Consider the following 14,205-nt stretch of genomic DNA (forward strand, 5'->3'; position numbering starts at 1 on the left):
GGTTGGCTAGCCATTCTGGATGGAATACCTCTTTGATGAACCCTGCAGCCATCAGCTTGTGGATCTCCTCGCCTATGGCTCTGCGCTTTTCTTCGTCGAATCGACGCAGAGGCTGCTTCATAGGTCGGGCTCCAGCTCGGATATCCAGCGAGTGCTCGGCGACATCTCTCGGTATGTCAGGCATGTCCGAGGGACTCCACGCAAAAACCTTGGCGTTTGCGCGGAGAAAGTCGAAGAGCACTGCTTCCTATTTGGGGTCGAGCTCGAAGCCGATCCGGACCTGTTTGGAGGCGTCGTTGCTGGGGTCGAGAGGGACGGACTTAACCGCCTCTGCAGGCTCGAAGTTGCCGGCGTGGCGCTTCACATCTGGCACCTCCTTGGAGATGCTCTCCAGGTCGGCGATGAGGGCCTCGGATTCGGCGAGGGCCTCGACGTATTCCACGCACTCCACATCGCATTCGTACGCGTGTCGGTACGTGGATCCGACGGTGATGACCCCGTTGGGGCCCGACATCTTGAGCTTGAGGTAGGTGTAGTTGGGGACGGCCATGAACTTGGCGTAGCATGGTCTCCCCAGCACTGCGTGGTAGGTTCCTCGGAACCCGACCACCTCGAACCTGAGGGTTTCCTTTCGGAAGTTGGAGGGAGTCCCGAAGCAGACGGGCAGATCGAGTTGTCCAAGGGGCTGGACGCGCTTCCTGGGAATGATCCCGTGAAAGGGCGCCGCACCGGCCCGGATCATGGACAGATCGATCTGCAAGTGCCCGAGGGTCTCGGCGTAGATGATGTTGAGGCTGCTGCCTCCGTCCATGAGGACCTTGGTGAGCCCGACGTTGCCGATGATGGGGTCGACGACGAGCGGGTACTTCCCTGGGCTCGGCACGTGGTCGGGGTGGTCGCCTTGGTCGAAGGTGATGGGCTTGTCGGACTAGTCTAGGTAGACTGGCGCTGCCACCTTCACCGAGCAGACCTCCCGGCGCTCCTGCTTGCGGTGCCGAGCCGAGGCATTCGCCACCTGCCCACCGTAGATCATGAAGCAGTCATGGACCTCGGGGAACTCTTCTGCCTTGTTGCCTTCCTTCTTGTCGTTGTCGTGGGCTCTGCCACCTTCCGCCGGGGCCCGGCCTTGTGGAAGTAGCGCCAAAGCATGACGCACTCCTCAAGGGTGTGCTTGACGGGACCCTGATGATAGGGGCACGACTCCTTGAGCATCTTGTCAAACAGGTTGGCCCCTCTAGGAGGCTTCCGAGGGTTCCTATGCTCGGCGGCGGCGACAAGATCTAAGTCGGCGGCGTCGCGTTTCGCTTGCGACTCCTTCTTGCCCTTCTTCTTCGTGCCGCGCTGAGTGGACGCCTCGGGGACGTTTTCCTGTTGGCGTCCCTGAGGCTGCTTGTCCTTCCGGAAGATGGCCTCGACCGCCTCCTGACCAGAGGCGAACTTGGTGGCGATGTCCATCAGCTCGCTCGCCCTGGTGGGGGTCTTGCGACCCAGCTTGCTCACGAGGTCGCGGCAAGTGGTGCCGGCGAGGAACGCGCCGATGACATCTGAGTCGGTGATGTTGGGCAGATCGGTGCGCTGCTTCGAAAATCGTCGGATATAGTCCTGTAGGGATTCTCCCGGCTGCTGGCGGCAGCTTCGGAGTTCCCAGGGCGCACGTATGTGCCCTAGAAGTTTCCGGCGAAGGCTTTGACCAGGTCGTCCCAGTTGGAGATCCGCGTAGGAGGCAGATGCTCCAGCCTGGCCCGGGCGGCGTCGGAGAGGAACAAGGGGAGGTTGCGGATGATGAGGTTGTCATCGTCCGTTCCGCCCAGCTGGCAGGCCAACCGGTAGTTCGCGAGCCACAGTTCTGGCCTTGTTTCCCCCGAGTACTTGGTGATGGTAGTCGGGGCTCGGAACCGGGTCGGGAACGGCGCCCGTCGTATGGCCCGGCTGAAAGCTTGCGGACCAGGTGGTTCGGGCGAGGGACTCCGATCTTCCCCGCTGTCGTAGCGTCCCCCACGCCTAGGGTGGTAGCCTCGGCGCACCTTCTTGTCGAGGTGGGCTCGACGGTCGCGGCGGTGGTGCTCGTTGCCGAGGTGACCCGGGGCCGCAGGCGTTGCGTCCCGCGTGCGCCCGGTGTGGACCGAGGCTTCCCGCATGAATCTGAAAGTCGTGGCGTGATGCTCCGGGGGGTACCCCTGCCTTCGGGAGGTAGAGCTTTCGGCCCGTCGGACCGCGACATCTTCCAGGAGATTCTTGAGCTCTCCCTGGATACGCCGCCCCTCGGTGGTGGATGGCTCCAGCATCGCTCGAAGTAGTATTGCTGCTGCAGCCAGGTTCTGGCCGACCCCACTGGAAGCCGGGGGCAGCCTTCCCCTAGCATCGTCAGCGATGCGGTGCTGGACATCCTGGGGCAGACGACGCGCTTCTCCAGCCGGTGCTCGGCCTGCCCACTCCTGCCCGATGTTCTGCCGGAGCTGCACAAGTTGTCCTGCTTCCTCGTCGAGCCTGGCCTGCATCTCGCGGATTTGCTCGAGCTGTGCGTCCTGACCCCCCGCAGGGACTGGGATCACAGCTAGCTCCCGAAGGATGTCAACGCGAGGCGCAGGACTAGGGGGATCGCCGTCCTCCGGCATACCAAGGTGGTTGCCTTCGTCGAGACCCCCTAGATCGACGTGAAAACATTCGCGACTTGGGCCACAGTCCTTGTCGCCAAGGCTGTGGCCACCATCAGAGCAATCGGAGAGGCAGTAGTCACGTGCGGTCATGAAGTCCCGCATGGCACTGGGGTTATCGAGCCCGGAGAAATCCCAATGATAGGCGGGCTCGTCATCTTCCTCGGAACCCGGGGGCCCGTAGGTCGAGACGGTCGTCAGTCGGTCCCAGGTTGACCACATATGGTACCCCGGAAGGTTAGGACATGCCTTTATGAAAGCGTCCACCGAAGCGGGGTCGCTTGGTGGGTCGATGCTGAATCTAAAAGGCACAGGGTGGAAAACGGACGGTACCTCTTGATCGACGGATGGTGACGAAGTCGCGCCGGGGACGGACTGCACCGTTATCTCAGGTACGAGGCTAATGCCCAGCAAGTCCTTCGCGAGCGTGCTGGCATCATCCGTCCGTTTGGGGTTGGCGTGTTGCGGGGAAACGACGCTCGTCTTCATCTCAGACGCGAGGTCAACGCCCGACGTGTCCCCCGTTGGGGCGCCGGCGTCGTCGACTCGCTCGACAGCCAACGAGGTGTCGCCTCCTGCTTGGCCATGGTTGCCCCGCCTCCTCCTCCTGCGGTGGGGAAGGTGACGGGACAGGCCTGGATGCTGCTCTTCCGCCATGGGGGGAAGACATTGTCGATTTCGGCGCCGGCGGGCGGGCTGCTGGCCGCCATTGTCGTTGTCGCGCGGCGGAGGAAGGAGTACCATGTCGTAGCTGCCGTCGAGGGACAAGAACTCGAGACTCCCGAAACGAAGCAGCGTCCCGGGCTGGAGAGGTTGCTGGAGACTACCCATTTGGAGCTTGACGGGAAGCTGTTCGTCAACACGCATCAGACCCCTACCTGGCGCGCCAACTGTCGGCGTTTCGACCCCGGGGGGTCCCTGGACCGACGAGTAAATTGTCGCTGCGTGTCCCAGCCCAGATGGGTCGGCGCGAGACGAAACACAAGGGGGAACAAAAAAGGGAACCGCGGCTCGTGTTGTCCTGCGCCCAGGGCGGATGCGCTTGCAGTAGGGGGTTACAAGCGTTCGCGAGAGAGGGAGGGAGCCTGTTCGTCAGCCCGTCCTCCCGCGCGGTCACCCTCTCGTACGAGGGTCCTGGGCCTTCCTTTTATAGATGTAAGGAGAGGACCCAGATGTACAATGGGGGGTGTAGCAATGTGCTAACGTGTCTAGCAGAGAGGAGCTAGAGCCCTATGTACATGCCGACGTGGCTGTCGGAGAGGTGTTGGTGCCCTGTTCATGTGATGTCGTGGCCGTCGGAGGAGCGCTCAAACCCTATAGAAGCACAGCTGTCGGGGCTGTCGGATCCTTGCTGACGTCTCCTTGCTTCCGTAGGGGGCTGAGAACCGCCGTCGTCATGGAGCACGCGGGGTGCCATCATTACTTGTTTACCGGGGCGAGCTAGATGGGACGTCGGTCTTGTTCCCCGTAGCCTGAGCTAGCTAGGCGTAGGGTAATAATGTACCCCCTGTAACGTGGTCGGTCCGAGCCCAAGGTCGGGCGAGGCGGAGACCGTCTTCGGAGGTCGAGGTTGAGTCCGAGCCATGGGGTCGGGCGAGGCGGAGACCGTCTTCCGAGGTCGAGGTTGAGTCCGAGCCCTGGGATCGGGTGAGGCGGAGACCGTCTTCCGAGGTCGAGGTTGAGTCCGAGCCCTGGGGTCGGGCGAGGCGGAGACTGTCTTCCGAGGTCGAGGTTGAGTCCGAGCCCTGGGGTCGGGTGAGGCGGAGCTTCCTATGGCGCCCGAGGCTGGACTTGGCTGCTGTCAGCCTCACCCTGGCGGGTGGCACATCAGTCGGAGCAGGGCAGGCGACGCTGTTTTCCTGTCAGGTCAGTCAGGGGAGGGGCGAAATGACTGCGGTCACTTCGGCCCTGTCGACTGAGGAACGTGCGTCAGGATAAGGTGTCAGGCGATCCTTGCATTGAATGCTCCTGCGATACGGTCGGTTGGCGTGGTGATCTGGCCAAGGTTGCTTCACGGCGAAGCCTACCCGAGCTGGGCCTCGGGCGAGTCGAAGGTGCGCCCGTTGCTTGAGGAGGCCCTCGGGCGAGGCGTGAATCCACCTGGGTCTACTGTTCCTGTCTGAGGCTGGGCTCGGGCGAGGCGAGATCGTGTCCCTTGAGTGGACGGAGCCTTGACCTGAATTGTGCCCATCAGGCCTTTGCAGCTTTGTGCTGATGGTGATTACCAGCCGAGTTTAGGAGTCTTGGGGGTACCCCTAATTATGGTCCCCGACAGAAAGGGTTGAAAAATACACGTCCTTAGTGGACTCCTCAATGGGGACTAGGCCTTCAAGGGCCGAACCTCGGTAAAACAAATCACTCGTGTCTCGTGTGCTTATTGCTTGTGATTTGTTTGTTCTTTCCCTTTCTAAGTTTTTCTTGCACTATTCTTTGCTAATACTATTTGGTGTTGCTTTAAGTTAAATTCTCATTTAGTGAAGCAACACTTTGCAAGAAAGAACTTGTGTTATTGCTCTTCTTATCTAAGCCTTCTTGATTTATTCTCATAAACTTATTAGTAGTATTGATTCATCAATTCCGCATCATTTGAAAGCAATACTCCTTACAAGCAAAGGAATTAGTTTTTATACTCCGACAATTGTGTATCTTATTCTAACCACTAATCAAGGGATCTAGTTGGGGTGTAAAGTTATAATTTTTAGGTTTCGCCTATCCACCCCCTCTAGGCGACTTTCAGTAGCTATGCCATGGTAGGAGAAATGAATAATAGGAAGAAAAAGGATAAAGATTTTTAACCTAGAATAAATGATCATTATAGATTTGAGTGAAAATCAAGTGGAGTGATTCAGGTCCGTTCAGATATAGAGACTAAACATTAGTACCTACCACATCAGATGTTTGATACTTCCTTTATCCTAAATTAAAATTTGTTCATACAATATTTGATGTATGTCTGTATAAATTTATCTTCATCTATTTAAATATAGACATAAAAAGTAAAGGCTAAAACAACTACTATTTTAGAATAGAGAGTACTAGTTATAAATATTAACATATTTTAATTATAAAATTAATTATATAGATTAAAAACTACAAGATGAACCTATTAAATCTAATTAGGTTTCGCTCATATAGTAAACATTTGCTAATTATAGATTAATTAGTTATAATAAATTCTTCTCGTCATTTAGTCTTCGTCTCTAATTAGTTTTATAATTAGATTACATTTAATATTTATAATTAACATTGTTTGATGCAGCACCTACTAATCAGGGTACCAAACACAGTCATATTCAACCCTCGATTGAAAAGAAGCCAATGACAAACGGTCGAACAGCGCTCCAGCCTCGTCTTTCGGCTACGTCCTTTGGCACTTCCCTCCGTTCCTACTTTCCTAGGCAAACGGTCGAACACCTCAGCGGCAAGGCTCGGCGCCACCACCCATGCGCGCTCTACTTCACCTCCGGCGCTGGCAATCTCTACCTCTGATCGCGAGGACCTCCTCCACAATCACTTTCTCATCCTCCTCCTCTTCCGAGCCTCACGAAATCCCCACCATCTACTCCTTCCTCCAGCCATCTATCTTCGCGCCGCGCCCCAGGTCCCAACCGCCACAGCCGCCGCCCCCGCCCCCGCCCGGAGCCCATGATCCCGCCCGCAGGAAGACGCTCCCCGTCGCTGACGCCGCCGCGCTGGAGTCCGACCTCCTCGCCGCCGTCTCCGAGGGCCGCTCGGACGACGCGTGGCTCGCGTTCAAGTCCCTGGCCGCGGCATCCTGCTCGCCCTCGCCCCACGCCGCGGCGGCGCTCGTATCCCACCTCGCCGCCGCCGCTGGACAGCACCGTCTCGGCCTCAAACGTGCCTTCGCCGCGGCCGTCTTCCTGCTGGAGAAGAGCCCGCACGCGGCGCCCGTTCCGGAGCCAGCACTCGAGGCGCTCTTCTCCGCGTTCGTCGCGGCGGGGTCCGCCGCCCCGGCGGTGGCGCTTGCGCGCGCGATGCTCCGCTGCGGGCGCCGCCTCCCGGCGTTCTCCGTCTGGGGGCACCCGCTTATCGAGCTCACCCGCACCGATCCTGGCGCCTTCGCGGCCTTCCTGACGTTGTTCGACGAGGCCTGCAAGCTCGTGGTGGAGGAGAAATCCCCTGCTGAAGCGGCGGCGATGCGCCCTGACCGCGCTGCGTGCAATTCTGTCCTTTCTGGTTGCTGCCGCGGGCTAGGTTCGCTGGCAGATGCAGAGCGGGTGCTGGAGACTATGTCGGCGGTTGGTGTCTCGCCAGATGTAGAGAGCTTTGGGTGCCTCGCCTTCCTGTATGCTTGGAGAGGTGTTCCCAGTCGGGTTGATGAACTGGATACATTGTTTGATGCTCTGGGCTTCAGCAAGAAGGGGTTTTTCAAGAACCTGGTTAGTGGGTACCTCAAATCTGGTGACTTCGAGTCGGTTTCACCAATCATTCTTCGTGCAGTGAAGGACCGCAGAGTTGGGGATGACAATGGACTTGATGAGGAAACCTATACTGAGGTTGCTCAGTGCTTTGTGGATCGTGCGAGGATTAGGGAACTAGCTCAGTTGATCATCCAAGCTCATGAGATTGAGCTCGCTCAACAATCTATATCAGTTGAGGATTCTGTTGGGTTTGGAATTGTGAATGCTTGTGTTGAGCTCGGCCTATTGAACAAAGCTCATAGCATACTCGATGAAATGACAGCTCAAGGAGCCTCTGTAGGGCTTGGTGTGTACTCGTCAATCTTGAAAGCCTATTGCAAGGAGCAAAAGACTGCAGAAGCTGCACAACTTGTGGCAGAGATTAGTGCAGCCGGGCTACAGCTTGATGCTGGTAGTTATGATGCTCTTATTGATGCTTCCATGACAGCCCACGATTTCCAGTCTGCATTTGCTCTTTTCAAGGACATGAGGGAGGCAAGGCTACCAGAACTTAGGACAAGTTATCTTACTATAATGACAGGCTTAACAGAAAACAACAAGCCTGGCCTCATGGCTTCCTTCTTGGACTCGGTGGTTGATGACCCGAGAATAGAGATTGCTACACACGATTGGAATTCAATAATACATGCTTTCTGCAAGGTCGGGAGGTTAGATGATGCTAGAAGGACATACCGAAGGATGGTATTCCTTAGATTTGAACCAAATAATCAGACATACCTCTCACTCATCAACGGTTATGTCTCAACTGAGAAATACTTTAGTGTGCTCATACTGTGGACAGAAGTAAGGAGGAGGGGGATTGAATTCAACCATGAGTTGATTGATGCCTTTCTTTATGCTTTGGTAAAAGGAGGGTTCTTTGATATGGCGATGCAGGTGATTGAAAAGGCGCAAGAGTTCAAAATATTTATCGATAAATGGAGGTACAAGCAAGCATTCATGGAAACACACAAAAAACTGAAAGTGGCAAAGCTAAGAAAGCGGAACTTCAGGAAAATGGAAGCCCTAGTGGCTTTCAGAAATTGGGCTGGTATCAACACATAACATCGCAACCTTGATTTTATCAACCTGTCATGTGTCATGACTGAATTTATGATCTTCAGAAAGCTGTAGCAAGCGCTATGGATCTTTAGAGATGGTTAAAGTAAAGCAGCTGTTTGGCTGTGGTAAATTTGCATTTTGCAACAAGGTTAGATAAAAATTGGCTCGCTTGTGTTCTCTATGTTATTTATAGGACTGGATGTTTACTTTGTACTTTATAGCTATACTGACCTGTCTAGGCACTGGTTTGCAGTAGGACCCCATTCAAACTTCAGACCATGTGTAGTACTGGAATGATCAATGACAAGTTTCTCTTGAAATACCTTGCATGGAGTGCATTTTTTTTAAGTTCGGTGGTAACCAACTGAGATGCCTTGGCGTATTGTTTTCACCTGTCCATTCACATTGTTCAATCCTTTCACTCCCCACTAACATACGGAAATTAGTTTGACTTGCTAAACCAGCTTCAGTTGTCAAGCATCATGCTTGTATTATGGCTGTGACAAATTCTTCGTCCAGCTCCATGTGTGACTAGCCTAAGGATTTCAACATTGTTCTGTTGACCTCTTGCATATAAACCAGTAATGCATTAACTCGAGATTGGTCAATTGCCATTCCGGTGTTGTAACAGATGAGCACTAAACTTATCATGCCAAACCAAGTCAACAAGCAAATTAAGGATTTAACATGGCATACATTATCAGGTGACGGGTCCACATAGCACAACTTCGGTTCCACTAACATCATTACAGGCTCTTGGCAGCCAAGAGCAGTTCCACACAGTAGACGGAACGGGTATATATTGCCGGGAGAAACGCAGGCGGCGACCAAAGCTGATGGGGTTCCGTTTCAGTATCCTTGATTTAAACAGCAGCCTCCACAAGCATTGGACGACCTCCCTTTCTCCCTATGTTAAACAAGAAAGTGGTTAGCATCAGTCAATTTTGACAGTGCTAGAAATCATCAACGAAGAGAGGAGTATACCTTGCCGCTATTCAGTCGACAGACTGAATGCTCTTGTAGAAAACAGGGTGGCTTTTCAACAGAGCGTCTTTGATGTTGGTGATGTTGTCTGACATGATCTTGACCGCGGACGACACCGAGCGAGGGCAAAGGCCGGTCCCACGGGCCATCTTCATCAGAATCTGGAACCCGGCAGTCATCACGGTCGCCCCAGGCTGTGCGATGCTGCCGGAGCCCTCTTGCGGCGCCGGGTCCGGGTTGGTGAGGGGGACGAGGGAGAAGCCGGCGGGGAAGAGGTTGATGCTGCTCATCGCCTGGCTGTCACCCGGGTTCGTAATTGTCTCCACCAGCTGCTTGTCGAGAGAGGAGTAGACCATGAACGACCCGGACGCGTCGTAGCTGCTGTTCTGCAGGATCATCATGGTGTCCCTGTTTGCCCCGTGGCCATGCTGATCGATTTGCAAACACTCAAGTGAGATCGATGTGTGAAAATCGCAGGCGCAGTCACAATATTCATAAACGAAAAGTGCGTCGAGTGCTGATGTTCTCTGGTACCTTGACATGCAGGATGGAGACAGCGTCGTCGCTTCCGACACCATTGGCGACACGAACCTCCTCCTTCACGGAGCCTCCGTTCACCAGTACGTCCCACTGCCACACCACCCATCACAATTGGTAACGGATCGTGCTGTTGCCATGCCATGTGGCCCTGAGGACGGAGAGAGACCAGTACCTTGGCACGCAGCAGATTGTTCTTGAGCAGGTCGAACGCTTTCCTCATGCGCAGCGGCAGCAGGAACGACGCGCACGCGCACACGACCGCGGTGTTGCTGCTGCTGCTGCTGCCTTCGCTTTGCCTCTTGTACATGATCTTGATGTCCTGTTCCGTGCCCACACCGCACTGGACGGTCCAGGCGTCGTCAGGGAAGGCGGCGACGCTGCTGGTGTAGTCGGCCAGCAGATTGTCTGCCAGCTTCATGATAGTCTTCCTCCCCCTTGAAGTGACTGAGACCACAATGCGATGCGAGGAGGTGAACGTGAACAGTGAGAGTCTCATTCTCATCAGATAGTAAGTCAGACATGCTGCAATTGCCCGTTACCGTTGAGGGTACAGTTGGTGACATGGAACACATCTCTGATCCGCGCGCACTGTCGCGCCATGCTCGTCACCCAGCGCCTGGCCCCGAAGAGGACACCGCTCAGGCATGGATGGAAGATGTCATGAATGCTAGTGTCATCTACTCGAACGTGATCGATGGCGCTGACCTGCGAAGCATATACTCAATACTAGTATAATGTAATGGTAGTTCTAAGGTTTTCCTTACTGGTAGTGGTAGTGTGGCAGTGACACATACCTTGCAGCTGTTGTACCTTATGGGCTGTATCAGCATCCCCGATGGCATCTTGCGGCACCTGGCGCCGTCGTCCAAAGACACGTCGACGACAGCAAAGGCTCCCTGTTCCAGCTTCTTGCAGCAGCGCACGAACGTGCACTTCCGAGCCGCCACCAGGGGCGAGGGGAACGCCAGCTCAACAGTCATCTGTCGTTTCCAGTGCAAAAGGGACTGTGAGTAGCAGCTAGTACTTAGTAATAAGAGGACTAATTAATACCAAGCAACTCATACCATCTGCACAGCCCCATCATAGCTCTCCTCGCGACTGGTAGGCCAGTTGTACACCTTGTCGGTGGCTGCACCGGACACGAGTCCAGGGAACATCGTGCCATAGCTCTCCTGCAGGTCATTTCAAGCCGACAGTGGCATCAATTAGCTTCTAAACCACCAGTCGATGTCAACAGCACATGCTATGCTATGCTATGCTACTCACAGCATCCATGAGGAACTCCACAAGGCTCTTCGGGTCCAGCATGACCACACCGCTGGCGCGGGTAGCCTCCGTCTTCAACGCGATGGCATCTACGCTCATCTGCCCGGGAAATGTCTGGGCGTAGGCGATCATGTTCAGCGTTTCGAACGAGCCGCCTGGGACAGGCAGCCAGAGAGGGCTTTCGGGGTCGGCCAGGACGAGAAGCTCCTGTGCCGCGTTCTCGGCTAGCTTGGCGAGCATTTGCCCGTCGTGTTGCGCCGCGAAGACGTTCTCCAACGAGGGCTCAGGATCAGGATGGAAAGCGCCGGAAGCTGGGTCCACAGCCACAGGTGTTTCACCTTCCGTGCCTTGTAGCTGCAGCCAAAGAAAAGATGCAGTATCGGTTTGGATTCGATCGAGGTGAAGATTCTATAACGCGTTGCGACTTGAGGCGTAATCTTTCTGCTCTTATTAGAAGAAGTATAGTAAGTAATCTGTATGTACATGATGCAAAGTGGCACACTGACAGTGCCAACGCCACATGCTAGTTAGGAAGAGTGAGAACATTTTGCTTGGAATTATATGTATACCTGCAACTCTTGCTGCAGCATCTGGTTAAGCGCCTTGAGCCGTTCAACTTCTTTCTCGAGCAGGAGGTGCCCCGCGTCATTAATGCATCTGGGACAGGGAGCAGGGGCAGGAGCAGGAGCATTGCTCTGTGCCTGCCTAATAAGCCTATTGTTTTCCTCCTTCAGCATTTCATTCTCCACTTTCAACCTGTAGTTCTCTTCTCTTCCACTCAGATGCTATTCGTATGAATACAAAGATGTGTCAAGGATTAGTCCTGATTTCGATGGTAGAACCCCCAGTTCGATTATTAGCCAAAAAAAGGCAATCTAGAAAACGGAAGTCCAATGGTAAAGCTAGCGGAACGAATAAACTGAACATTTCCATAGCTAGCGACCAACATTATTGACAAGGAAAAATCGCAATGATATAAAACCATACCATACCTTTACATGGGTCCTTTTATTCTGGAACCAAAACTTCACTTGATGTACCGAAAGACCCGTCGACTCACTCAGCTGCTTCCTTTGGCTGTCGTCAGGGTGTGCGCATATGCTGAAGAAACTGCATGTTCAACAACAGCAAAGATAAGACAAATGATAATATTCCACAGGAAAAGGCAACTGATAGAAAGGAAAGTATTAGTTTAATACTCAGGAACAAGTAACAACTCGAGAAATACAACTAGCTAGTAGGTAGACTTGCACCTTTTTATTAAAAAATAATTTTTTTTTGCACTTATAAAATGGATGTAGTCATCAATTTCTAACATCTTAAACCATATATATATATATATATATATATATATATATATATATATATATATATATATATATATATATATATATATATATATATATATATATATATACACACACACACGTAAACGCATATGCTTTTTTAATTCGTTTTTTTAATAACTATCTAGTAGATTTTCTGTCAAAACGAAGTCACTACGTGCCAGTGCCATTGCGTGTCAATAAATAAACAAAAGCAGTAATCAGAGACAGTGCCAACATCCTTCTGATTTTTAAAAGAACTAGAAAGAGACAACTGTATACAAATAAAAATAAATAAATTTAATGACGCGTTATTAGCCTCAAGTCAACAATGTGTTCACTAGGAACCATACCCTTCGAGTATTTCTAACTGCTGGCTGGTGACCCTGTGTAGCAACTTCTTTGGCTGTGGGCCATCCTGCTGCTGGCGGTCACTGCGTTTCTTCTTCTTTTTGACAGCGGTGCTCGAATTTACCTCATTGATTCTAGCGGCACCATCACCGGGGCTTTCTCGTTTACCATTGTTTGCATGTGCTTCCACAGACTGGTTGCTTGACCCATTTTCAGGTATGTCACTCTGTTAAAGTGGCGACACTTTCACTGTTAGATCTGTCCATTCTAATAGTCAATATAGTAAGAAAGGTTATTTAGCGCAAAAGAGCATCGATCATACAAAAACATGCAAGGCTCTGCAATGAAAATATAGCACGTCACTGTTATTTAGATCCTTGGTCTTTTATTGCGTTATATCGTTCCAAGCATCTATATCAAGACAATAACAGCGTAATAAACATCTTTTTGGAAACCATGCTGGTTGTTTAGGGTACTGTAATTTATGAGCTATGATGCCAACAATTAAATTATACTAGCGACTAACTATTTTCCTTAAAAATACATGTCCATATATAGATGTAACTTCTTAAAACAAGATCTAAGAAGTATGAGATTTAATATTAAATGCAATATAGAAAAAAATACCTATTTAGTTTTTTTTTGGAAAGAATTGCTTGTGGAAAAGGTTACTAAAAGAAACATGTTAGGAAAACAATAAAAAACTAAAAATAGTACTCTAGCATATATCAAAATCAAAAAAAAAATTACGATGGTTTGTCAAAAGCAAAGAATGATTAAAGACCATGTGAGAAGAATAACTTATTGAAAAGTTGGTTGAAATGAGAGATCCAACTAATCAAGAGAATCAATTAATTTTACCGTTCTTCAAGAAACAAAACGACAATCCAGTAATGAACGTTGACAAAACAAGATGAGGTGAGTTAAAAGAAAACTCAAAGAGAATAAAAACATGGAACTAACTAAGAAGTATACTATAAAAGCTTGTTTGAGAAGGTGGTATTGGAGAATCTGATTGTAGCAACGAAACATTATGCTCTTACATGTTGGTTTTAGGGGCAGAAGATGTTAAAAATGTTTCTCAACATAAAAGCAAAAAAACAACAAAACATTAGAAAATACCGTTTGTGATGAAGTCCCACCACCAACACGACCAAAAGGCTCCATCAAAGATGGACCGTCGATACCACCAAGCGACCCCATCAAAGTTGGGTCATCCATACCGCTAGTAGGCTCTATGAAAGATGGCTCACCTCCTGATGATTCATCTCTTTTCATCTTTAAGTTAAATATGGTACCTATAAGCTACTTGAAGTATTTGGTTTAGTTAGTCTTCTTAACATTTCATTGCTTTTCTCTTGCCCACCCCTATATTTATAGGCACCACCCTTGATGTAAACTATGACTGATTTTTTGAGGGGAAAATATTATTATGTATTGTCCTCACGCTGACATGGTGTGATATCTGCATGTGATTTGGTTGATTTTATAAATAATAAAAAAAGTAATGCTTAGGAGAGAGAGAGAGAAAGGTAAGCGCTTGAAAGATATCTCTACTTTCATTCTTTATTATATTTTAAAAAAGTATAAGCCATCATGCAT

The 14,205-nt window shown here is 51.2% G+C and overlaps 2 protein-coding genes across 2 annotated transcripts; one reads left to right on the plus strand and one right to left on the minus strand.

The window, feature by feature from the left end:
- Nucleotides 1-5,955: 5,955 nt before the first annotated feature.
- On the plus strand, nucleotides 5,956-8,475 carry LOC103651122 (pentatricopeptide repeat-containing protein At1g69290). The gene has a single exon (XM_008676721.4). It carries the CDS (start codon nucleotides 6,098-6,100, stop codon nucleotides 8,138-8,140), a length of 2,043 nt encoding a protein of 680 aa, XP_008674943.1. The 5' UTR covers nucleotides 5,956-6,097; the 3' UTR covers nucleotides 8,141-8,475.
- A 336-nt stretch (nucleotides 8,476-8,811) lies between these two features.
- LOC103651123 (homeobox-leucine zipper protein TF1) lies at nucleotides 8,812-13,980 on the minus strand. Its single transcript, XM_008676722.4, has 12 exons — nucleotides 13,726-13,980; nucleotides 12,606-12,829; nucleotides 11,920-12,037; nucleotides 11,497-11,712; nucleotides 10,928-11,281; nucleotides 10,726-10,833; nucleotides 10,456-10,641; nucleotides 10,201-10,366; nucleotides 9,834-10,105; nucleotides 9,656-9,751; nucleotides 9,122-9,549; nucleotides 8,812-9,044 (listed from the first exon to the last, which is right to left on the minus strand). The coding sequence occupies exons 1-11, from the start codon at nucleotides 13,879-13,881 to the stop codon at nucleotides 9,133-9,135; spliced, it is 2,313 nt and encodes a 770-aa protein (XP_008674944.1). The 5' UTR covers nucleotides 13,882-13,980; the 3' UTR covers nucleotides 8,812-9,044; nucleotides 9,122-9,132.
- Nucleotides 13,981-14,205: the final 225 nt, after the last annotated feature.

This window comes from Zea mays, chromosome 3 (genome assembly GCF_902167145.1).
Source record: "Zea mays cultivar B73 chromosome 3, Zm-B73-REFERENCE-NAM-5.0, whole genome shotgun sequence".
Taxonomy (NCBI): domain Eukaryota; kingdom Viridiplantae; phylum Streptophyta; class Magnoliopsida; order Poales; family Poaceae; genus Zea; species Zea mays.